General features: G+C 43.0%; 1 protein-coding gene across 7 annotated transcripts in view; it reads right to left on the bottom strand.

Annotated features, from left to right (window-relative positions):
- Window positions 1-1,360: 1,360 nt before the first annotated feature.
- Window positions 1,361-25,516, bottom strand: part of arhgap12b (Rho GTPase activating protein 12b) — a 56,726-nt gene continuing 32,570 nt past the window's right edge. The window contains exons 1-18 of one of the 7 annotated variants that reach the window (XM_062441130.1): window positions 18,819-19,000; window positions 14,559-14,834; window positions 12,882-13,022; window positions 12,676-12,756; window positions 12,050-12,172; window positions 10,534-10,608; window positions 10,071-10,145; window positions 9,623-9,684; window positions 9,346-9,427; window positions 7,261-7,365; window positions 7,078-7,176; window positions 6,725-6,827; window positions 6,526-6,645; window positions 6,289-6,387; window positions 5,253-5,330; window positions 5,022-5,156; window positions 4,758-4,863; window positions 1,361-3,028 (exon numbers count right to left, since the gene is read on the bottom strand). In XM_062441130.1, coding sequence (XP_062297114.1) covers window positions 2,854-3,028; window positions 4,758-4,863; window positions 5,022-5,156; window positions 5,253-5,330; window positions 6,289-6,387; window positions 6,526-6,645; window positions 6,725-6,827; window positions 7,078-7,176; window positions 7,261-7,365; window positions 9,346-9,427; window positions 9,623-9,684; window positions 10,071-10,145; window positions 10,534-10,608; window positions 12,050-12,172; window positions 12,676-12,756; window positions 12,882-13,022; window positions 14,559-14,834; window positions 18,819-18,908 — 2,025 coding nt within the window. In that variant the 5' untranslated portion in view covers window positions 18,909-19,000 and the 3' untranslated portion in view covers window positions 1,361-2,853. Of the gene's footprint in view, window positions 3,029-4,757; window positions 4,864-5,021; window positions 5,157-5,252; window positions 5,331-6,288; window positions 6,388-6,525; window positions 6,646-6,724; window positions 6,828-7,077; window positions 7,177-7,260; window positions 7,366-9,345; window positions 9,428-9,622; window positions 9,685-10,070; window positions 10,146-10,533; window positions 10,609-12,049; window positions 12,173-12,675; window positions 12,757-12,881; window positions 13,023-14,558; window positions 14,835-18,818; window positions 19,001-25,516 lie in introns of those variants that run through there. The other 6 variants (XM_062441123.1, XM_062441124.1, XM_062441125.1 and 3 more) reach the window with 6 other exon arrangements.

Below are 25,516 nucleotides of genomic sequence, written 5' to 3'. Positions count from 1 at the left end.
CTTTCTCTCAGAGTGGCCTGCAGCAAAGCATCTTTGCTCAGCACTCGCTCCGCCTCGTGCTTCTTAATCAAAACTGGCACCCTGGCAATTACCTAATTAGACATCAATTAATCCACAGCCTTCAGGTCCACAGCCACGGTTGACCTGAGGAGTAATGACAGAAATGCCTTCGAAGAACGGAGGGGAAATCAGATTAATGGAAGCTGAGCGGCAGAGGTTGTGCCGCATTTGAGAAATCTAAAGAAATATACTGCAGTTCATTTCATAATTAACAGGCGGGAATATAATTGAGACGTGAAAGCTTAATCACTCAATTCAATAACCAGGATATCAGTGTTGAGTAGATTAATTCAATTATGTAATTAAAACGGAAAGGAAAGGTGAAGCTTTAGAGTAGATTGAAGGTTAAAGGTATACTACGCAGGATTTATCGATCGGTGTTTGTTTTTGTCCTTCCCACCAGTGAGACAGGGCTAGACAGTGAATAAATAAAACGTTATTTTCAGATTGTTTCATGGTGGTCATGTTCTAAAGCACAAATAAACACGCCCACACCTCCTTACAACCCTGTGGGAAGGGTGCAGCATTGTTGGATTTTGTGTGAATGACTTCAGTATTACCACACTTCACATTAGCAGCTAAGAGGCTATTTATGTCACATTGGCTAAGTGAGTAGTGTCCTCCATTCTTCACTGTGTACGTCCTGAGTGGAGACTGCAGAAGAATTAAAAGGTAAATAACTCTGTCCACAACCATAATGGCAGTCTGTGTTTTTATAGAAGTGTAGCACCCTCTCCAATCCCACCCCCCATCTGGCATTATTATGCTATTATATTATCATTATATCAGTGGTATAAAATAATCTTCAAATGACAATAATATCGTTTATCGCGATTATTTCTGAGACAATATATCATCCAACAAAATTAGGTATTGTGACATTGTGACACATTGTGACAGATGGTGATGTAATCTGGTTGCTATGCTACAAGCCCTGACCTCACACCCTGCACTGTTATTGCCTGGAAGCTACACTGTCCACAGATTGACGCCCATTAGCGACCAGTGTCGCATCTCAGAGGGTTAAAAATCAGACTTATACACTGACTTGTAGAAATGAACACTTCATTTTATGATTATTAGTTATTGCAATAGAGGCAAAGAGGAGAGTCTCTGGAGATAAATACACTGCCACATACTTATTAATTATTGATTCTTTTTTTCTATGAATCTATACATTCAATTTTGCATAATATATAAACAGCAGACTCACCTTTCTTTCTTTATCGTCTCCGTCCACAACGTCCTTCTAGCTTCACATTCTAACAGAGAACACACTCTCAAGAGTCTGAACATTTTAGTTTGTCTTTGTTTTATTAGACAGAGCAATTTCACAAACAGCAGTTAGCCTGAAAATTACATTCAAAATGTGCAGCTGACCATGCGCAAACACTCCAGATACACCTTCAAAACAAAAAGTAACAGTCGATCATGTGTTGTTTTTTTTTCTTTTTCAGAATCTGTGTATTTGTCATGTTTTAATTCAAATTTACAAAACCAAAAGTTCACCATCAAAGCATACACACCTCAGTCACTATAACACTTTTTTTTTTGAACAACTAGTTTCTGTAACTGTACATTTGCTCTGAACAGTTTTTAAAGGCTCTTCTTTGCATTCTAACACTCACACACTCCCATACGTCAACCTTTGAAATATTCTCAGTACCGTCTCCCTTCTCTGAACACTCTTTTAATATTAGCTTAGTAGAGACTGAGGAGAAGGGTCATCGTTCCAACACTCTGAAACAATTCATGTGAAATGGGTTAACGTCGCAGCTCTCTGCAAATCCACCGTTGTCTTCCAGTGACACCGGGACCTCGGTGCCGCTCGAGACACCGGCGCTGAAACGTAGGAGTTGAGTTCGTAAAAGGAGCACAGACGACGACCCCCCGGCAGCTTTTAACGGAAACTTTACCAAAAGCACGTTTAGACTACACGACACACAGTTTGTACAAAGTGGCGAAGACGAAGGGTTTTTGTTCCGTTTAGGTTAATTCACTCGCACAAAAAACAAACACAGGTTTGTCCTCCACCACTCGAGTCACGGGACGCTCATGTCGCAGGGTGGGGTTAATGGTTAACACTGGTTGAAAGGGGGGAGGGGTGAATGTGCTGCTACGGTAAGTAGGATGGTTGAGGATTGAGGAGGGGGGGGGGGGGCACAATCTTTAACTCTTGCTCCAGTTCATCCAAGTGCCAAAAAACCACAGTCCGTTATAATGTAACACTGATTATTTATTCCCACCTGATCCAGAACCACACGGGGCTTTAAACATATCACAGACGAAGCTCCACGACACAGAAATAAACGGTATCCACGTTCTGATTCAGCTCATTCCTTCGGTGAGGTCATGAGGTTGCTGTCGAAGGGGTCGAAGCTTTAAATTTACTGGCCACGGGGATCCAGTGTATGTGAAAAAACACCTGAATACTCAAAATCCACCAAATCAGACGGACGTCACCACGGCATCACTCTGAACTACACTGTCCGTCTTCTGGCCTGCTAACTCTCAGCAGGGATGGCAACTGAAAAGTGATATCTGTACACCTGTTTTTTTTTTCTTTTTTAAATTCATCTGCAAAACTCTTTAAGTGCAACGTCTTGTCACGCTTTTGTAAACTGTTATGTCAATGAGTGATTTTTTTTTTTCTCCCAACTGCTTGGTCCACAGCAATGTTCAGTTCAGTCAAAGAAAAGGTGGGGGAAGAAAAAAAAAAAGGAAAAAAGTTTGTGTTCAAAAAAAAAAAAAAAAAAAGCCCGGGCGCTTCTTTTTCTTCTCGGCCGGGCGCCTCTACCTGCCGAAGATGCTCTCGTATTCGATCAGTATGAGCTCCACTATCTGGTTCTGGTACACCATGTGGACCGCGATGTTGCCCGTCTCGGTTTCCGGTCGGAGCAGCGTGGGTCCGAACACGATGGCCACGCTCTGGGTGGTCATACGGTTGGCCTCTCCGTGGTCAATCACCCTGGAGGGGAAGGGTGAGGGAGGGGTTGGTGGAGGGAGGAGGAAGTAGAACAAACAGAGGTTTAAAGATGGACTCTGGCAGAAATGGCTTTAGCTGAGGTTGTATTCGCTTTAGTTTCAGTGCAGCTTCGGGGCTTTCATCTAAAAAAACATCATTACAAGCACTCCTATAGTCTTTACACACATCTCCAGGGCTTGAGATTGAGCGCTGAGGCAAGCCTCGCGACACACACTCCGTAACACTACTGAATGCTGCAGGCTAGAGCATAATAGCCTTTTTAAATAGAATCTACATCCTTGCATGCAGATGCACAAAACAATAACATATTCATGGAAGGGAGGAAAAAAAAGAAAAAGAAGATTAAATCCGCCCGCTGATATACGCGGACCTCCATACACTGAATGTCATGCTATAAATTTCCTAAGAAACACCACTTCATAGGTACTGAATTACAGCAAACACAGTGCCATATAAATGCAAATTGGAAACCTAGGCAAATGTCATTGTGAACGTATGATATTGCCGCTGGCTGCAGTGGGCTGAGAATACACGTTAAACCTGGCTGTAGTTTGTGTTTGCCCACAGGCTGATCAGTCAGAAGAAAGGTAAACACACACGTCTCTCAAACAGGAGGCTGCTATAAGTGAGATACTGTCAGTGCCATTTGTGTTGCCAGGGCTGGAAACTCATTTTAGTCAGTGAGCGAGGGGTTAAGGAGTTAATGGAAAGAGTCTGACATGTTGTTGAGGTGGAGCTGACTGAGGTGGTGCTGTCTCAAGCGGCACGTGTAGTGGAAGGGGAGCTGTGGGTGCAGAGAAGTCTTAATGGAAGGTGACTATAGTGGAAGAATAGTGATGTTAGAAGTTCTTAAAATGACACCGTCACAATCCAAACACTGACTCTATTCATATGCTAATATTTTTCATTTGAAAAGTTGAACCACTGCATGTCTCTTTACTTCATCAGTGTTTGTGTACTGGAGGCTTTGAGTTTCCACATCACATTTGTTTAAGTTGAATATTTAGGGACTTCAAATGAGTTGAGGTGTCATATGTCTTGCTTGTGGTTACTTGTAAACTGAGATTTAAGGTGAACACATAAACGTTCTTCTGTCAAACTGCACATTCTGATTGGAGGAGGACTTTAAATGTCTTCAAACGTACTGATCCCAGCATATATAAATGTATGTTTGATTTCTTTGGTATTGATTTTGTTTTATTCTATTCTATGTTCTTTCAATGTAGAGAAACCATAAAGACTATTTTAGGTGTTATTTTAAAATGTTTGACATCATTGCCAATAACCAATACCTAAAAATACCTTATTTTGAAGACATATAAACATATATTTATCAATAAAAATGCCAAACTGTTAAATAAACAGCTTTGCCGACAAATGTCAGTCTGAACTTTTCCTGATTTAAATCACCAAATTTGGAAGAAAACCAAGTCTAAAGAATGTTGATGCTACAGACACATTTGGCACATATTAATATATATTGGGGTTCAATATTCAGCCCAAGATGGAAAAAGTATGACTGCATAGTTTTCAATTTCCAAAAACTACAGGATTAGTCTCACTAAAGTCTTCTTATGACTTCATTACTGCCAATAAAATGATGTCAGTAAGGTAGAATGACTTCACTGGAAAGCGACTAAAAAGTGTGTATGATTTTGTAAATGAAGCAGATGATTAATAGTGTAAATGAGCTGTTAATGTGTTCTCTTACCTCCGCAGGTGTTTGAAGAGGATTTGCATTGTGTCGTGGTTTGGTTTTGGCAACTTCTTGATTAAGTCTTTGATTGAATTCAGTCGCTGCTTGTAGTCGGAGCATTCTGAAAGCAGAGGAACAGGCAGCCAGGGTCATTGAAAGCATATGTGCAGAGCGCCATCTTGTGGCCAAATTAGGGACAAAATCATGCATGAAGAGAAAAAGGATTTTAACTTGAGCAGATAATCATGTTATTGGTCCTGAATGAATGTAGTTACTCACTAATGGCGTTAACGAAGTCGTTGAAGGATCCGTATGTGAAGAGCGGCTCAGGAAGCTCCCTGAAGAACATCTTGAGAGCTCCGGTGGTGACGTGGATGTCTTCCCACTTACTGTCATTCAGATCCACCTTCTCATCTGATAGAGGGGAAAGGACCAGTGTTTACTACAACTAAACTTATCCCAGACATCTGAAGCATCTCCTTACACAGCAGAGAGGTATTGAAGTCTTACCGTGATTCACAGCAAAGCGGAGCTTCTGTATCACTGCCAGGTTACCGCTCACTCTGTACAAGCCGTCAATACTGAGACCTGCAGGAGAAGAAGAAGGAGAAGTAGGGCAGACGGAGACATGAAAAGCCAACTCAAACAAACATTCCACAAAAGCAGAGTGATGAAATGATTTGTACTGCCTCATGTTATCTCCAGTCTATCGTTACATTTGAACACTACAGCTGCCATGAACTACTGAAAATATGTTTCAATTGTTTCATTTCATTGATTTGTTTTTTCATTTCTCCAACCACATACTGAGAATAAATCTGACAGTTTTTTATAGTAAAGTAATCATATATATATATATATATATATATATATATATATGTTATATATTATTTGTAGGTTTTAATGCATTGTTTTTTTCTGGTCTGGCTCACCTGAGATCAAATGGGGCTGTATTTGGCCCTTGAACTAAAATGAGTTTGACACTCCTGGTTTAGATAGATTTTAACCTTACAAACAGTGCTTCTAGTATAGATTTCTACTGAAAAGAACAACCATCTACAGACTTAATATACTATAATAAATAGAAAAGTCAGAAGCATCATACAGCCCTTATCTGTGGCTGCAACATTTGTGTGATAGTGATGAAAATGTCTACCCATGTCTGCAAACGCTTGGACTTTTCTTTACCAATAGTAATTAAGGTTAGACAAAAGAAACCTGTGTTTTATCCTGAATTAACCTTTGTAAAAAAAAAAAAAAAAAAAAAAATACCCAGTCAAATTCATCTCCCTTCCTCTCGAAACTTTCCAGACTTTGGTGCAGTTGTACAAAAAGGCTAAATGTTTTCAAGAACCACCAGAACCAAAAAAAAAAGTATTTGACACCACATTTTAAACCTCTTTATACCAGCTGATCCCTCTCATTCATTTTGAATGACTCTGTTTTTCTGCTTGGGCTCACATCCCTGTTCGGTACTTTTATGACTGACTGACAGTGTAATAAGAAATGAAAGTAGAGCTGGGTTTCACTCAGACGCTGCTCATACCTGTGCTCTCCACGTGGTCGATACACATTGTGACGAAGTTGGGCACTGATGTGTTCTCCCGCTGGCACAGGCTGGTCAGACTGCAGCCAAACACCTGATCTGAAAAATTGGCAAACACAACATTCATGTCAAACTTTCATCTGTCTGGTGGAAGGAGACTGAGGACACACTACATGAGAGATGCTGGTGTTATGAGAGTGACAGAGTTGTGACTGTAGTCTGGCAGAGTGGGAGTACCTTTGATGTAACCCTTGTCTCTGACGGCCTGGTAGGTGGGTCGACGTGTCAGGAACTTCTTCAGCTTCAACCTGGTTTTCTTCTGGTCTGATGAGTCCATGCTCACAGAGGTCTTCATCACTGAGGAACACAAGCAGGATGTAAGTTTTACTCTAATAATAAGCTGATTTTATGTTGTAGAGGTGTCAGCTGGTCTCACCTCTGTTCTTCTTGGAGTCCCGGTGGTCTTTCTCTTTGTCCTGTTTCTCAGCTCCAGGAGACTCAGGCATGTCCTCCTCGATGGCTTCATCTGACTCCCAGGCCTGCACACGAAAAAAATACATACATAGACTTTTAAATAGAAGTCAGATTTAAGTCGGCTCTGACTAACCCACACACTCCATCCATATTCACATACTTCTGTGACAAAGTGAAGTTATAAAGTGTAGGTGAGATCACAGCATGGTACAGAATATAGAAGCACCTACTCAAAATTAAATCCTTGGTAATCTCACAAGTTTTTGCCGATGAAAGTCGACAGAAGGTTGTTTAGATATGAGTGCATGAACTTACGTGTGTGTTGATGGTCTCTGTGAGGGCCCGGTACCAGTCATTTATGACGCTGTCAATTTCTGACTGGATCAGCAGCTCTGTCCCCTGACGGGTCTTTAGCTGAGGGAGAAAAAATGTAAAAAGTCAGAACCATATAACCCATGTTCAGGACAAAATGATGGCTTTGAACTTGACGTGTGATACCTCGATGACGTGCTTCTTGCTGGACTTGTCTTTGGAGGCCCAATCCACTGAACCCCCACGCAGATCGACGGTAAACTCCGGCTTCGATTGGTTGCTGCCGAACTTCTGAAACAAAGTCAGGACGCGGTGTGAGAGACAACGTCTAACACACAGATGATACGATAGGAGTGTGTTGTTTTATGAACATTTGTATGTGAATCAGAGGACGTGTTTGTGTTAAAAACAAGAAACCACACAAGAGGTTAAATGCACAATACCATTCAAGATCCACATTACTGCACGTTACTTACTGTTTAAAAACAAATACTAAAACTCTGACTGATGAAGCAAATGTTACAATTCTTAGTAATATGTTAGACGAGCAGAAACACTGTTAGTTCTGTTATTAATGTCATGTGCATATTAATCAGAGCTGAAGCTAAAGATTATTTTCATTATCAACTAATCTGTTGCTTCATTTTTAATCAATTGGTCCATGAAATATTAAAAAATATATAATCTTTCTGCTTTTATTCTTATTGGACATCAAAATCCACTCATTAAATGGCTTTTAATGTTGTGTTATATCTATTAAAAAACTGCAGGTTTCCCCCCCACTTTTAGATTTTTGGGGCCTCATGCAAGAGCATTGTTTCGTATTCTAGTCTTAAACCTCTCTTACTTGTTCTGTGAGGTTTGTTTTATTCAAGTTTTCCAAGTCAAATACTCATCGTAAATGTCTAGTTTCAACCTGGTGAATTCAACCTGCTCATGAGGAGGTGATGAGATTTGACCCTTAGAATTACAGATGCCTCCATATTGCTCTATAAGGCCGCCTGTTCAGCTCTATTTTATTTCTATTTTAGCAGTGACAGTGGTCACATTACAGAACCCAATGCATGACAATAACATAGGCTCATTGAGATGTGAAAGTCAGATATCAATAAGAGCAGACAGCTATACTAGAGGTGATATCACACTGTCAGGTGCAGCAGGAGATGTTCACCTACACACAAACCCTGAAGCAGCTGTCAGAGTGACAAGTCTCCTAACTACTGAACTGTGTCAGCTGTCATGTCTCTGACAAAATAGACTAAACTAAAACCTCTATTTCAAACTTCTCACTAAATTGTTGAACAGAATAACAATTACACATTTACTTATATTGTATTCTTATTGTTCATTTCCCTGATTTCTGTTCTCAAATAAGGCATTTTAAATAACAAACAAGGTTTTTCCTCTAGTGGAGAGACCCTGACTGATGGTACATGACTGGATCAACAGCTCAGTTTTGCATTTAAATTTGAGAAAATTGTTGAATGCCACAAGTTCTCATCAATCATTTGTCTATGCTACTTTAGAAATCTGACTGTACAACTGCCTGATGTTGTTACCACTGCACTTGTTTTTCAACCCACTCTGAGCTCCAGGCACCAAGCAGCATACATGTTTATGGTAAAGAAATACAACAGTCATGACTTCTAACTTCTGACAAGCATGCTGCTCTTCACCAAAGTAGTCATACAGAGCTTTAAATATAGTTTGGAGAAGAATGTGAGAATAAAACACACAAAGAAAGTAACTTCACAAAATGTAAAGGTTTCTGAGGCCCATACATCTGATAGAAAGGTTTCCATCTGACTTCAAATCCAAGATCCACACACACACACACACACACACACACACACACACACATTAGTCTTTCAGTTAGCCAACGCAGGAGTGAATGAAGGAATGAAAAACAGTCAGGAGCAGGAACGCGTGCAGACAGCGGGGACATACAGCGGCAGCCTGCACAGGCCGACAGTTCACATAGGAGACAGCAGGACGGGGCTTGACTGAGCGCTTCCAGTTGCTAAGAAGAGTGAGGAGCAGCTCTGGGATGGAGCCGCTGCGGTAGTAAGACTTCAGGGAGGAAAGGAGAACGAGAGGAGAGGAGAGAGCAATAAACAGGGGATGACGAAATTCACAGCACAGGCGGTGATGAATACAGAAGACTATGCAGAAATAAGGAAGAGAGAAATAACACAGAGATGAATGAAATGCTAAGAAAAAGGCTCAGAAGCTTGGCTGATGAGGAAATATGAAGGCTGATGGGTTACGTACCCAGCTAGTGCTACCGCCCTGACCCTTGGCAAAGAGCAGAGAGGAACCCTGCAGCACCGTCCACGAGGACGTCCAGTTCTTCCTGCACACAAGAAAACAGAGGCATTATAGAAAACAGAGGTACTACAGAAAAAAGAGGCATTATAGAAAACAGAGGTACTATAGAAAACAGAGGTACTATAGAGAACAGAGGCATTATAGAAAACAGAGGCATTACAGCGCTCAGACATTAGAAAACAGAAATATGACGCTTCATGTATACTAAATGAATTCCCACCTGACTTTCTTTCCATTCTCTGTGATTTTTGTGACATTGAGGACTCCGCACTTCTCCGACGGCTGTGGAGGAAGACACAGTGGCAGATAAGAACCTGCTAGAACATATACATTAAACACACACACATCCATACACACGCTGAAGCTTGAAAAGCAAATGGGATCATGTTGGTGGCTGTGCTGCCTGATGTTATGTCCAAATATGACCAGCAGAGGGCGTCCTGAAACTGCTTCAAAGTGACCAAATTGCTGCATCTCTGCTGGTGGAGATAGGTTTTTATTGGCATGCGTGTGATGCGGTTAGATATAGGATGTGGCATGCGGCAGATGAGATAGAAGGTGAATGTAAAATATTGGAGATTTTAGAAGATAAGAAGGAAGATGTGTTTGTATGAGATGGATGCAGATGCAGGTGCTGTTGCTGGTGCAGTGCAGGCTTGGATACTAACGGTCGAGGGGTGCTTAGGAGATGAGGGGCAGGAGTCAGAGTCTGGAGAGCTCTGCCTGGGCGCCGGAGCACACTCCTACCAACAAGAGGCACGACATGATGAGTGTCTAATAACTACTGGCTAACTACAAGACACATGAAGACAGTCGCTGTGAGGTTAGTGAGGAGCAGAAAAAAATGGATCAGGAACCTGCAGTGGAAGATTGAGTGGTGTGTTAGGGATTAAAAGGAGCAGAGGTACATTGGGATTTGTACTGCAGAGAACATGCTTTTACATCTGAGTAGTAGAGAGTGTTAATTCAGTGATATTCATTCAGAGATGCTGCTTTCTATCCAGTCACATTTGATTGCCAGGCTTTGATTTGTCATGATTGGTGATTGAATCTTGAATAGCTTTCTAAAGGCTGACGGTGAATCACAACCGATCATCTTTGAATTTAGAGCAGGGACTGCGTGGTACCAACTTTATCGCGGTAAAGAGAGAGACGGAATCTCCTCTTGTGCGGGTCGGAAGCGAACCGCCAGAGTTTGAAAGAGAACTGCAACGAAACCACCAGAGCGTTAGGGCTCCAGTATCTTCTCCTCCACCTTCAAAACTACAACATCTGACTGGAGAGTTATCAACCTTTTAACAGTTCATGTATAGTTTAGATTTCCCCCACTAAAGCTTGAACACGTTAAATAATAAAAACACAGTTGAAAACGGTACATTAGAGGAGCACTCCATTTTGCTAGTCATGGCGAGTACTACTTCTACCCCTCTGTGGCTCTGGAGGAGCTTTCCAAAGTCAGACAAAATAACCCTGATGATGTCATCGGGTTATCAGTCCTTGGACTTGAAGACATAGTTTTTTAATAGATAGAAGCCTGGATTACAAGCTGGGAGACAGGATGCAGCCCAGCAGGTGTGATGGAGGAGAATGTGATCTTAAATTACTTGATGTGTTTCATTTGTGTAGACAACTGAACAGAAGGTATCATTAAACATTTTTACATATGTCCATAGGACTAAACAAAGTGGCAAAAAGGCAAAATCCCAAATACATAGATTCACCTTTAACTATCCTAAATAAAACAAAACTGCATTAAATCCACACTCTATATCAAGATACTGCAGGCTGGCAGCTGTGTTTTGGTGATGAATTTCCAACAGATATGTAATTATTTCACTTATGTTACACTTATTCTGAAATAGTTTTTGGCCATTTTGGCTCTTGTAAATTAGCTGCTATCACTATGTAGCTGTTAATACTAAACTATTTGTAGATTGATAGTAAAGTGTGCACATATTGGGTTCATGTGTGAGAACAAATTTCTTCCATGACACCTGCCCTGGCTAATACTAATAAAAGGATAGGACTGGTTGCATTATGGGGAATGTGGAATCCAATGTTTTTGGAGCTTGACTCATATTAAGGACTAAAAGTCAGGATATCATTCTCTCTGCTGCATCCAGTTTGATCAATCTTTTAAAAAATCTGTCTCTTGTACGTCCCCCAACTTTGATGGAAGTGCAATACTAAATTGTTAATCTTGTAAAACGTAATGTCTGCTATAAAAGATGATCTACATCTGTAAGAACTGAGCCTTGTTTGAAGTAGGGGAACAACCCTACTCTGAATGTGTGAATGTGTATTAATGTGCATGTGTGAGTCAGATGACTGCAACACACCAAAACCACATGTTGTAGTCTTTTACTATCTAATAACAACATTCACAGCCTGAATCACATAAAACAAAGGTAGTAAACACACTTTTCACAAGATTCCCAAATAAGACACAGATTAAACTGTCTGAAAGTGTCATTAGACTCTGGGATTAAACTGGCAGCCAATACGGCTGGTAATGGAAACACCAATGGAAAACCTGCAAGAAAACCAGCAACCACAGGATACACCATCACACCCAACAGTTTAATCACATTAGATGTCAGATTTGTATTTTTGATAACACCTTGTAGAGTTCCTCATGGTGTCCTACCTTGTCGTTGAGATCTAAGACGTAGGTGCTGTGTCTCCACTTGGTGAGGACGATGGGGTCCTGCTGCTTCCTCTCTAGACTGCGACTCTTGGGAACCTCCCCGGACTGAGGGGAGATGTTGTACTGCAGAGAAAGAGACCAGAGCTAAAGATCAGACACCCGAGTTATCATAGCAGACCCTTCACTGTCCTCTCCTTTTGTCTCCCCCTACCTCTCCTTTTAACTTCCACAGCACCATTGGAGAGAGGGACCGCATTTACAGCCCCAGCATTGTCCTCTAAAGTCCCCAGTGAGGTGCACAGACCCTGTCCATGTCTGTACTGCTGTCCATTCAGTCAGAGAATGTAGGAAGCTAATCTGATCTGCTCTGAAGCCTCCAGATTACAGAGTAAAGAGACACTAATAGTCTGTGACAGAGGGTTCAAAACAAACTTGGTTGTTATGTGAGCTCCTCAGACACTCATCCACTTACAATAACAGGACTGGACTTAAAACCGCACAGTAAGGGGAGTCACGTGAAAAGTGTGTTAGTGGAAGTGTTTGGTGATGTAATATGAGATTACTTTAAAGGGGATGTAGGAAGACAAAAAGCACAGGGACAGATAATGTTCATAAGCTAATCTTACCTTCGGCAATTCCCATTCTGACCTGGATCCATCAGCACTGTAATAGTAGGGCCGGCCCTGTTCATCCACATGCTTTATCCACTGCAAACACAAACACTAGTCAGTTTATGGGAAAAACAAAAACAGGCTTGCATGGATGAAATACTGAGTAGAGACTGAGTTATATCTCTTAAAGTCTCAAAAGAACAAATGAAAGCAGACTGCACCTTTTCCTGTGTGTATTCAGAGACGTAGAGTGTGTGTCCGTGCTCGTCCAGCTCCTCGGACCAGCCTCTAGGGGGCGATCCATACTGGCTGTCAGACTGACTGGAGTGGGTGCTGTGGCAGTTCTCCTCTGAGGACAGCGGCTGAGGAGGACAAAAACAATTATTTTTAAATCACCATGGAGACATCACAACACTGTTGAAAAATCACTTACATGAAAATATCATTTCCTCAAATGCTTCATAGGGATGTTTTGTGTTGTAACTGTCTGTCTGTGGTGCTAGTTAGGATAACAGTGCAACATATTTCTACCGTTTGAGTCCATACCAGTGCAATGCCTGGCACCCCAGTTTTCCAATATCCCCAAAATGAGCCTAAAGGTAATTGGGCTGGGGTATATTACTGGTGCTGCCTATACTACACACATACTGACTGCAAATGTAGGACAATATTTTTAGTGAGCATCCTGGTGCCTTTGAAGGTTATCTCTCTAGTACAGGTCCTTTCAGGTCCAGAAATAGTCCAAATTATTAATAAACCCAATTCCAGTGACAATACAAATGTCTAATAGCCATTAGTGAGCACTGAAAAGACACACTGAAAAGATTCTCACAATCTTTACTCTGAGAGGGAATCAGGCCTGTACAATACAGAGCTCTCCAAGGCTCTGAATAGTATCAGTTAGTGTCTCATAATCCTGTTGCAATTTAATTGACTACTGAGTCTAATATCATCTGTGCCCACATAAACAATAATAGTATGGGCAGTTGGGTGGATGTCATCAGGAACAGGGATGAGTTTAACTATGTCCAGAATTTTGGGCCTGCATGTATTTCCATTTGGAACTTGATGAAGGAGAGAAACTCTGGAGCTCCATCAAGATTAACCAACTATCACAATTGTTGGTTTATTTCCTGTGGACTGATTAACTGTTTTAGCTCTAATAATATAACATCATATCACTTAATATGAGGAGCCAACCACACTCCCCTGCAGTACACCAAAACACCACATGAGGGTAGTGTTGAATAGTTAGGCAGGAAATGACACCCTGACAGGAAACCATAACTTCCTCATATCAAAGGCATTCTTGTTACCCTACCTTCAGTAACCACAACAGCATTTTAGAAGCCCTTTGAGGTCCACCACACCTCCACCACAGCCTGTTCATTTAAAACAAGTCAATTTCCAGACTGTTAATACCTTCAGCTGTGGCTTCTACTCACACTTCTACTTACATCCAAACTAAATACTTGCTTTATTAACATGTGGTCACACCTACTGTTTGTTTCCTGCAGGCCAAACAGGAGTGAAAAAGGTGTTGATGTTTAAGTTTAGTGTGTCTTTGTTTTTAATTGATTTGGCTCAATGAGAAGCCAACTGAAAATGCATACACACTAAACAACAATGTGTCACCTTCCAGCAGGGTTGTGTGAAGACGTGGGGGTGTTTATTTATGCTTTAGAATGTAACTGCTGTGAAACAATCAAGAAAGACTGTTTTAATTATTTCTCTGATTCACTGCTTTGTTCTCGCTACTGCAGCTCCCTCTCTTCATTCACTCTCTGCTTGCTCTACCACTGCTTCTCTCTCAAGCTAGTCACACTCTCTCTCACATTGCCAGATTTGGTGTGAATGTGGCCTAAGTCACAGACAGAAATGGCTTGAGCCTCCCTCACCTCACTCTCCGCGGTGCCCTGGCTGTCTCCTCTGATGCTGCTGCTGGTGCTGCTGCTGGTGTCCCGTGTGCGTGGCGGTTTCCAGGTGCGCTCACCGCTGGCCCGGTTGTAGTAGAAATGCCTGCCGCTCAGGTCTTTGTGGGTCTCCCAGTCGCCCAAGATGTGGAGAGGGGAGCCGGAGGGGATGGGCGGCAGGCTGGACTGAGAGATCTTCAGCTCCTGGAGGTTAGTGTAGACCGGTGAGTCGGACCGGCCCTGAACTGTTGGCGATGTTGTCTAGAGGAGGTAAAAGAGGTGAGAGAGGAGGTCAGATCAACATTTTATTTATCATCTGAAAAGGTTACATCTTATACATCCAGTCATCTTTAGAGACTTTATATCTGTATTTATTTTACCCATCTAACGAATGCAGAAACACACAGATCTGCTGAACATAAACTCAACTTCTCTTTCTAGAAGTATGAAGGTGATGCATGCAGATGAAAGAGGAGGGCAGACGCTGACAAATCTGCACGACAGGATACAGCTGCTGATCAAAACACATGCCACATGTGGTTTGCAGACTACTCTGATTCAAATCCAGATGTACTCTGCAGCACAGTTGCATAATCATTCATCAAATGCTGTGCACATATAGGGCTACCGGTTTACTTATACACCACTTTTCAACACACAAGTTACCAGAAACGACAGATATCAGCTCTAGGTTTCAGTGCTCTGAAGATTTAAAGCTCCTGCCAGAGGTCAAAACAGCTCCTTTAAGCACAGAGGGGCTCAACCATGTAATGTCTTATATGTCAAGGAAAATTTAAAGCCAATCCTGTAAGTGATAGGGAGTCGATGGAGAGGCTAACAATGGAATCACATGTGATATATGTTTAGTGATTTTCAAAGCCTCGCTGAAGAGTCCTGGACCAGTTTGAATCCAGGTTTGCTGATGCAGGTGAAGCAGGTGTTACAGATGTGACGCAGTTTGGTCTAATTTTTGCAATGCTCCTTTAGAAAAAAGAGGAAGAACCACATATTTTACAATGCTCAAATTTTACAGTTTTTAACACTAGTTTAAACTGCCTCCTTACAGTACAAGCCATCAAATTCTTTCTAAACCAGTTAATAAGTAGACTACTGACATGCTAATGATACAGAAACCTGCACAGAGTGAGCAGATACAATCGCTCTTCTGCTCGCAGACATTTTTACAGGGTTTGACTGAGACTCTTCTGTCACTGAACAATCAATCCTCTTTGCAACCATGTTGCCATAAATAATGTTGGGTAAATATTTAGTAGAAAAAAAGAAAAAAAAATGTAATTGAGATAGAGAGGTAAAGCAGATAAGAATGCGGAACCAAGCAAAGTAAGAAAAGATGAGCTGAGAGGAAGCAGAAGAGGAGAAGATAAGTCAAGTAAGGTTAGCAGAAGTACAGTATGCTTTGTGGTGAGACCATGAATCACAATGTACGCAGTTTATTACACATTATAACTTCAAGGTGTTAACTTCTAAATGTAGTTGACTGACTTGCGGCAATTTTCTACTAACCGCAGTCAACACAGTAAACTTAATCACGACTGTGGCCCCTGTGGTGTCAGTGTGGACCACACTTCAAAGCCGCTTTCTTTGAGACTCCAAAACTTGGCAGCATCCGAAGGTCAACTCCACAAAAAGCCAGAAAGCTAAGTTTCCATGGCGACGGCTCAGAGCGTTCAACGTGGTTGTGAATGCTTCTGAAAAAATATTTGGGTGGGGGGGGGGGTTTGTGGAGTGGCGCTGAGTCTCTGAGACCGATGCCAGCAACACATAAATGCCCAAACTGTAAAAAGAATTAGATATCAGAGCATGTGCCAGAACAACACCCCCACCACCCACCCTCCATTCCCTCTGTCTCTGTTTGTTACAGGTGAGGAATGTGAGGAGGGGAATGCACTTCAGTCGGGAAGGGTTTGAACCGCTTTCAGGACACAGATGGGACTTCCTGCCGCTCTTGGAATAACAGCAATATTTTTCACATAAATTATTATTTAATATCCTGCGCACATGCTGGAGCAGAGGAAAGGCTTGAGCGGGCGCCCTGCTGTTTCCAGTTAAGATTTGCCCTGCTGCTTTCTCAGTTTTTTAGTCCGACAGACAGCAAAGTGAGGCGAACCGCTGAGGGATGACACTAGCATAATGGAGCCAGCGTGCCGCAGCTTTTAATTGCCACTTTTTAAAAAAAAATTTTTTAGGAGGAATAATGTGGTAATGATCAAGTAAATGCAGATGATTGAGCTTGGCCCCGTTGAGCGAGGCTGGGGTCAAATCCATTTTAAAATTCCGCTCAGGCCAGACAAACCAAACTGCAAGTAATTAACAAGCTGCGACGTCTATTTTGACAAAAGTTCAACCCCAAACATTTTCCCTGCGGTCTTCATTTTCATTCAGGCGGCCGTTTAACAATCATTTCTGACAGTGCGGAGTGTGCACGCAGTCTATTACTGCGCAGAGGAGGCAACACAGGCCAAATGTTGACATGCATACCACACATTATTTAACCTCAAATTATTCATGCTATTTCCACAGGAAGTGCATCTAGAACTGTAATAACAGGGGCGCTGCTGGTATTTAGTGTTGTATTTACATTATGTTAGAAAAAAGATGGAGCAAAAACACAAAGATCCTGACTTTTACTCTCTAGTACGCATCGTGTTCTGGATTATCAGACAACCCTGATGACATTCAGGTTTCTACAGTGTCACACAAGACATGAAACAAGTGTTTACACTGAGATCCTCATGATGGGTAAACTGATCTTAGGGGTGTATGCTTGAAACAATACTGAAACTACTGAGTGTGGTAAAGTGTAAATACCTGTTTGAAGTATTAAGACTGGAACAGAGCACAGAGGATTGTGATGCAATGATCTTACAAAAGGAGACAATGGCGCAAACACTCAGGCAGTCTTGCCTCAGATAAAATTAGCTGTATACCAAAATTATGAATGCACAGTAGTACCATTGAAAAGTTTGGACACACCTTCCCATTGTCTTGAATGAGAAAGTGTGACCAAACTTATTGACTGTCACTGTAGTTGTGTAAAGAATGAGAAACTCAAGTTTGAAAGAAAAGCTCAATCGCTTCCCTTTTTTCAAATCACCTCTGCACAAAAGATTTTAGCATGATATGGGCGTGCTCATCTGTCTCTGGTGTTATACATGTCGGTTTTGAGAAGTTGACATCTGATGAGATCTGATAAGCACTTAATATAAAATACACTGACACACTGAGTAAAACTAAACCCATTTTTTTTAGGCCTACCCTTGAAAAACCTACACAAAACGGATGTGCATGAATTAATTTTTAGCAAAAAAGACACCTTAACTCAAAGGGATCGGAGGATAATAAAACACACCATTTAAACTTAGCCCAACTTGAGTCGTGGGTTGGATCTAGAAGCCTAACATTAACTATTAATTGATTATCAGAGAACAACAACCAAGCTTATCAGTGCAGTCTGGTGGCCGAACTATGCCATGGTGACACTGTCTCTAAATGACATCAAACACCTCCTTTCCACCTCTGTACTGACATTTCATGATAATTATCAAACAACACACACAGACATCGCTCTGCAGATACTATCAACCTTGTGCATGCATCATATCATGAACCGCTCCGGTGCTGAGCTTCTCTCATAAAAAAAAGAAGAGAGCGATGACTAACCGCTCCCTTGAAACCAAACTCAAAATAGAAATGATGTCAAGAGACAATGGGTGCCCTCTTTTTAAAAAAAACAGGACTGTTCTGTATCAGATGGGAGGAAAAAAGCATTATGCAACGTGATAGAAGTCCAAACACATGCCTGGAATAGCAGGAGACAGGCAGAGGCACTTTTTCTAAATGTTTAATTGAACTCGGCATCAAGTGTTTTACTGGCAGACTGCGGTCTCATGGTACCTGCTAGTTTCTGACAGGCAAACTTTTGTTAAAGACCTTTTTAAAATGCTACCTTAACAGTTTAAAGAGAACAAAGCTGGCGATGCCTGATGGGAAGTTCTGAAGCTATAAACAGACAATGGGAGGTATAAAACACAACCAGAAAATTAATTGTTACAGAATGTCGAGGAATCCATCTGTGCTGGCCAAGCTGAAAGCCTTTCTATATTAATCTGAGAGTGGACACAGATTAAAGATTGATAAAAGTGTAAAAATATCACCGTCCAAGACAGACAGAGCAAAAGCATGTTGTGTTGTTTTAGTTCCCTCTGTGCTGGTCTGAGTGGTCACCTTGTATCCAGGACCGCTGCACACAAACACCTCGTCGTCATCCTCCCCGGCTTTCCTGTAGCCTCTGAATACACTGAGCGCGCGACGCATGGCGATGGAAGCGCTGCGGCCATCGAGTGGTACAAGACGCGAGCTTGACCCCCTCCTGAGCTTTCACCTCACACACACACACACACACACACACGCTCTCCCTTCACTTCCCTCTCTCTGTCCTTTCTGGCTGCGTAACAGAGCAGTTGAAGGTAGGAGGAAATTGGAGACGGCGGCTGTGACAGAGGCAAAAAAAAAAAAAAAAAGGGAACAAGATCTTTCCATCTCTAAGGGTGAAACAAACAAGAGCGGTACACAAACGCAGTCTGACACAACAGGAAATGGGGCTGAAAAAGTCAGAGCTTCAGTCAAAGTTGGCACTGACGGATGTGTTGACAGTGAAAATGACAGTTCAGACTCTTTCACTAGAGGCCTGGCTCTATTGTTTTATATTTAAGCTGGCTGCTACCCTCAGACTCACTGTGTAAAGGAAAGATAACACCACTGAGCGCTACTGGTGTGCTGTTTCTTCATCCTGCACCTCATCTTTCACCTGAGCAAGATGGCTGGTTGAGCAGTTAAGTTGTTGCCTTGTTTGAACAGCTGAAACAATGAAGACAGAGCCACAAGCAGGCAGAGAAAAGATAAAGTGATGGAATATATAGTGTAAATCAGACTGTGACAAGGTGAACTGAAGAGCAGTAATGTCAGTTATTAGAGCGCTCAGCATGTAGTTCAGCATGTACCCCACAAACATGTTGTAACATGTGTTGTAATGTGCTGAAGACCTTTCAACATAACAGTACTTATTTTGTTCCCCATTAGTGATAAATCAGAAACCAGACTGAATTTCTGCATTTGAGCCCTGACTGATACTGGAATTTTTTAATGCTGAAAGTGTTTATATCAATATTTGAACGATATCTAGTGTATGAAAAATCTAGATTAAATCCCTTAAATTTGTGACCAGGATGTGCAATGATTGTGACAATTGTAACAATACAAAACACTGCAAAAAAAGGGAACTCTTTTGGCTTTGATAGATATTTTTGGACACTGAAACAAAGATGTAAACAGAGTGAAAATTGGATTTACATTCAACCAGATGGTCAGACAACAACTAAATCAAAAAAATGATGTTGCTCCGAATCTACTGAACGTGTAAATTGAAAACTGCCAACACGTTCACCATATCAACTTTATAAAGTGATATAATACAAATGTGATATCAACAGTTCATTGTACATCAAGTGGAGTCCTTGTAAAGCTTATCAATTACATTTCCATATATAAAAATTCTCTATTCTCCAATGGCTAGCTCATTTGTATATTCTTAATCTACCTGCTGCTCTTTTGTGTCTGTCTATGTGATGTGACAGAACAATATCAGTATTCATATCAACAGACTGAACTGTACATTTGGCATTCTGTCTTGCAGTTTTCTTCTCCTCAACAACCAATAGCAGATGTGATATTTATGATAAGCTTATGTTATATTGGCACATTTCAATAAGCTACACATTTCCAACCAAAACCAAATTTTCAGGCATTCTGGTCAGTGTGGATGAGCCCCTCAATGACTGCCTGATAGTAATCTCTCCCAACTGTTATAGCACAATATTCTCATAGGCAGATTTTCTGGCTAGTTTGAAGTGAATGAGATGTGGCACAGGGCCGGGAACCAGGGGGATCGAGACCCGGGGTCTCTGACAGGTAATTAAAAATAGAAAAGGACCAGAGCGGCGGGAAGGATCGCTCATACGGCTCGGGGCGATCGAGGTGTAAATGAGGGATGGATGGAGTGAGTGAATGAGATAAAGGGCAGGAGTTGAGGAGATAGAGAGAGGGAGAGATGTGCTGTTGAATACAGAGCGGTCTTCACAGCAGCAGCAGCAGCAGCAGCCTGTCTGCACGTCCGTGATAAATGAGTTTCAGACTACAGGCCAGTATAGTATAGAATCCACACAAACTGCATTAGAATGCATTATGCGGCTTGGACTGTGTGTGTAAGCACGCCCAGCGCAGGAAAAAAAACAGTGATTAATTTAACTCAGAGGTCTAATGGAGTATGTGAAGGCAGAGGGGGAACGGACGCAGAGCGCAAAAGAGAGGCAAGCTGATGAGAATCGGCTTCTTAATGGAGCCCGATGAGATTCTGCTCTGCTGCATGGAACCACAGCTTACTGTAGCTGTTGTATTTATTACCATGTTGGGAATACTACACCGTGTTTCCCCCCCTTCCTTTGCTCTACTCAGCCTCCTATCCTGCTGTGCTTGTACAATCACTACAAAAATGCCTCTGCCTGGCAGTGCGCGGTAAATTAAACCATAAATAATTCTGTGTGTAAAGAAGCGCAGGTCAGGGTGAGGGCAGTAGGGATGTGGGCTTGTAGTTCCGACCTGTGTCCGCTAGGTGTCTCCCTCGAGTTTGACAGGGAGGCCAGGGGAGAGAGATGGGGAGAGCAGGGGCGCTGGTGAGTGGGTGGGAGTCTCCGTCAGATGTATCTGGCCATGAGGAAAGTAGCGTGAGGGGGAGGGGTTTCAATCTGTGCACACATGGCAACCCACTCTGCTGCATCTCCATGAGACACTGCACTCTACATACATGGCACAAAGAAGCAGTTTACATGCTCTCCCTCTTTATATCTCAGTCTTGGCTGTAGTGTGATTTCGTCACCTTGCTGCAGGATTCAGAGTATGCTGACAGAAGACGAACTCATTAAATCAGTTCTGCGGACCTTAAAGAATTAAAGATCTTACTGCTTGCTTGCATGTAAATCACTATCTGGCTGAATCCTAAAGATATATCGCCAATCTGCTTTTGCAATATGAAGCTGGACCTCTTAAGGATGCAGTATGCTTGGAACAAGCTATGTTGAATGATGTGTCACCTAGTTTCCAATGGCCACACTAAAGGTGGGGGGAAAAGCCTGCTGTCACCTTCAGTGCATCTCTCTGTAGCTTTTGTGTGATGAATTGTACAAATGGGGAAAACAATGCATGTGTTTTTGAAGGAGTTCATGATGTTTGACTCAGTTGTACACACGAAAGTTGACAAGTAGTGTGAAGAATGAAATAAAGTTGCCTGCTGTCACACCTCTGTCCAGCTGTTGCATGAAGTGTGTGTGACTGTCAGGGAGTCTATTAGGAAATGTACAATCCTGCTTCCTCTCCAAGATCTAATCTAAAGGTAGCAGACATGAATAAAAAGCAGAGGTGCAGGACTTGTTTCTATCTTCCGTCACAGATGGCAACAGCGTCAATGTCACACCTCAGAGCGTGTGTTCAGCCCCCCCCCGTAACAGCGTTACATAATGCAATTGTGTAATTGAATTAGATGAAAGCAGGTTAAAAGGAAGTGTGGTGGCTAGAGAGGTGGGCACAGGGGAAGGATGGGGGGGGGGGGGGGGTCGGTGACCATGGCGACGCTCGGCCAATGAAGCGGTCGCGCAAGGGGGAGCGTTTGAAGATTTGGCCGCGGGAGGTTAGAGGGGAGGGTGGGAGAGAGCGCGCCACCTCTGAGCAGACGCATAAATTCGCTCAGATCCCTGTATTCCTTTGTCTTTGGTCCTCTCATCTTTTCTCCACTGACCTCTTCCCCACCTCTTTCATCTCTCAATTCTGCCCCCCCGTCCCCCCCTGCAAACACTGAGCACGCAGTATCTGCCCTTTTCCCCATCCGCTGCATCTTCCGATAATCACGCGCCCTACCTCTCTGACCATTCTCCAGCTCCACTTTCTCCCCTTCCCAGGCTCAGCCAACGCCCCACTGCCCACCCCCCATTCCCCCCCCTCTCCCTCTGCTCCAGGAGGTATGATGATGATGATGATGGTTGTGTCCATATGACCAGATTAACCTACATTTCCACCTCGCTGGGCGTCAGTCAGACCGCATCCGCCCGCTCCCCCCATCCTCACATTTGTGGCATTTCGAAAGCCAAAGCCCCCTTAACCCCCCACCCCTCCATCCCCTCACTCTTTCTCTCGACACAGAAATGTACCAACATGCACAAGAGCAAAAGACAAGAAGCTTACAAGTGCACACACACACACACACACACACACACACACACACACACACACACACACACACACACACACACACACACACACACACACACACACACACACACACACACACACACACACACACACACACACAGCTCCTCATTTCCCTTAGCAACCAGTTCCAACCTTGCACTGCAGTTCAGAGAGGCACCTATATTCAGCTTGAGGAAACAAAAAAAAGATTGAATAGTGAAAAAAAAGTTAATGGAATTCAAATACTGACTGCATGCATACGCAGGTCAGCAAAACATGACTGGGGTTTGTGAGTGAAATAAAAAAAAGAAAAGGAAAAGAAGTGAGAAATGCTGGGATGAAAGTGAGTCAGCATCTTTTTGGCTCGTCGGCATGACGACAGCTACTTTCATTTCACGGATCAGAGGAGGCGGCGAGGCTCGCAACCTGACAGAGACACGAGCAATTAACCTTTTGGTCCTGAGCTGATAGCGCTGGGCTAAAATGTCAGTTTGTGTCGGTGGAAATACAACCCCTGGATGTGATAAACCTCTAGTAGCTCGGTGGAGAATTACTGGTCTCGCACACACTGCTGCTGCTGCTTAGATACTGCAGACAAAGAAGCTTCAAGGCTGTAGAAGAAAAAAAAGGACATTTTCACCAGATTAAAGCACAAAACGGTTTAATCGTGTTGAAAACAAGCTGCAATTGACAGCTGATTTGGTTTTTTATGTGTAGCATCATTTCAGATGTGTGCCAAACTCTGAGGATTGTTCAAACAACTCTTCTGTGCAAAGTGACAGAAGGAGCCGCGCTGTGCCTCCCTCCAATCTGATTTTTTCCTCTTGAAATGTTAATGAGCGAAAGGAGAGGGTGGATTTTGAGGACAAGGGGGGTGTGTGTGTGTGTGTGTGGGGGGGGAAGCCCGCAGCCATGTTCAAGTCTCTCATGTGCATATGGGGACACTGTCGTTTGGCTGAAAACCAGACTTGTGTTGGAGGGGAGGGGGGGTAGCAGAAATTCTACAGCGTGAACATGCTTAACTAGAGCAAAGGAATCAAACAATTCATATCTGGGACAAGACGCTCCATGGTTATTTTATAGGCGGCCCGGTGGATCACGGGGTTTGGCTTGTAATTTGGGGCTGAACTCGAGCAGGAGACATCTCCTTTTTAGTCCCGTTTCTGTCTTTAAAACCATATGGAGACATTCCTGGGGTGTTTAAGAATGTGAGTGTGTGTGTGTCTTGGGTGTGTATCTCAAATATCATCAAGTCTGAGCGGTGGAGGAGCGCACAAAAATTTGGAGAGTGTGTGTGTTTTTTCATATGCTGCTTACTGTCAGTGTGTGTGATATGATTTGTGTAACGAGCCGCGCCGCTTGTGGAGACGCCACCTGTGTCCCCCGTAGCAGCACCTGGGCGTGCTTTGCCTCAGTGTGTGTGTGTGTGTGTGTGTGTTTGTGTGTGTGTGCGTGTCTATAGCTCTGTCTAGTAGTCATCAGATCTGTTCAGCCTGGGCACACACACAGCTTCTAAGTTAGAGAGAGAGAAAAAAGGAGTGTGTGGGTGAGAGAGACAAAGAGAGTGCATGTGCATGTTGTGTAGAGACTCCTACGTTCCTCTACTCTGGGAGGGGGGGGGGGGGGGGGTCAAAGGTTGCAGATCCACACACACACACACACACACACACACACACACACACACACACACACACACACACAGAGCAGCAGAAGTGACTCCCAGACTCCCAGTAGTCTGTCCTCTCTCTCTCTCTCTCTGGGTGCTGCACTCCCACCCCTCCTCCTCTTCTTCACTTTTCTGCCAACTCTTCTTCTTTAAACGCTCTTTGAACGCAATAGCAACCACCAGCCGGCTTCTGTGCTCTCTAAAGTGCGAGACTGACAGCCAGACACATTGGAGAGAGGGGGGAAAACGGGATGACAGAGCGAGGGGTGCTGCAATCTGTTACCCAGTGCGAGCGTCCAATAAAACGCAGGGAGAACAGGATGTGATGGATTTCGCTTAACGCTCCCGGAGTGAGGACGAGAGCGGGAAAAAAGGGCCCCCGATAAATGAATCCTGGCTGCACAAGTCAAACGACCTGCCAGCGCCCTGACAGCATCAATTTGTTCTGTTTAGCTGTGGACAGGTTTGGAAATGGGGGGAAAAAAATAAAAAGATATCGACGACGCGCCAAAGGAAAATTCAATTTCTTTAATGGAACCAGCATCAAATCTCTTTCTTATTACTCATTTCAAGTGGTGTTCGCCGTACAAAAGGCTCTGTGTTCCAACAGGCTTACCATCAGGTTTTCTCCCACTGTGCGGGGTAAAAAACAAACAGAGGGTCTGTTGTGGGGCTGACACCGCTAAACATTACAAATCTGACAGTCGGAACAATAAAAGCTTGGTTAAGCAGCTTGGTTTCTTTTTATGCAGGCTCACAAACTGAGCACTACAGCAGTGACACCTCCCGCACACGAACAGAGATACACCTAAAGCCTCATACAGCTGCTGTCTGATCCATTCACTCCGGCTATTAACAGCGCCGCAGTATTTTAAGAACTTCTTTTTTCCTTCCACCGCTTGATTTCTTTCCATTTCTTGGTGGCGGGAAGCACGAGGCTGAAGCAGAGACTTAGCGGCAT

The sequence above is a fragment of the Scomber scombrus genome, chromosome 20 (genome assembly GCF_963691925.1).
Source record: "Scomber scombrus chromosome 20, fScoSco1.1, whole genome shotgun sequence".
Taxonomy (NCBI): Eukaryota; Metazoa; Chordata; class Actinopteri; order Scombriformes; family Scombridae; genus Scomber; species Scomber scombrus.
The sequence above is the reverse complement of the archived record's forward strand: the minus strand, read 5'-3'. Positions and strand labels throughout refer to the sequence as shown.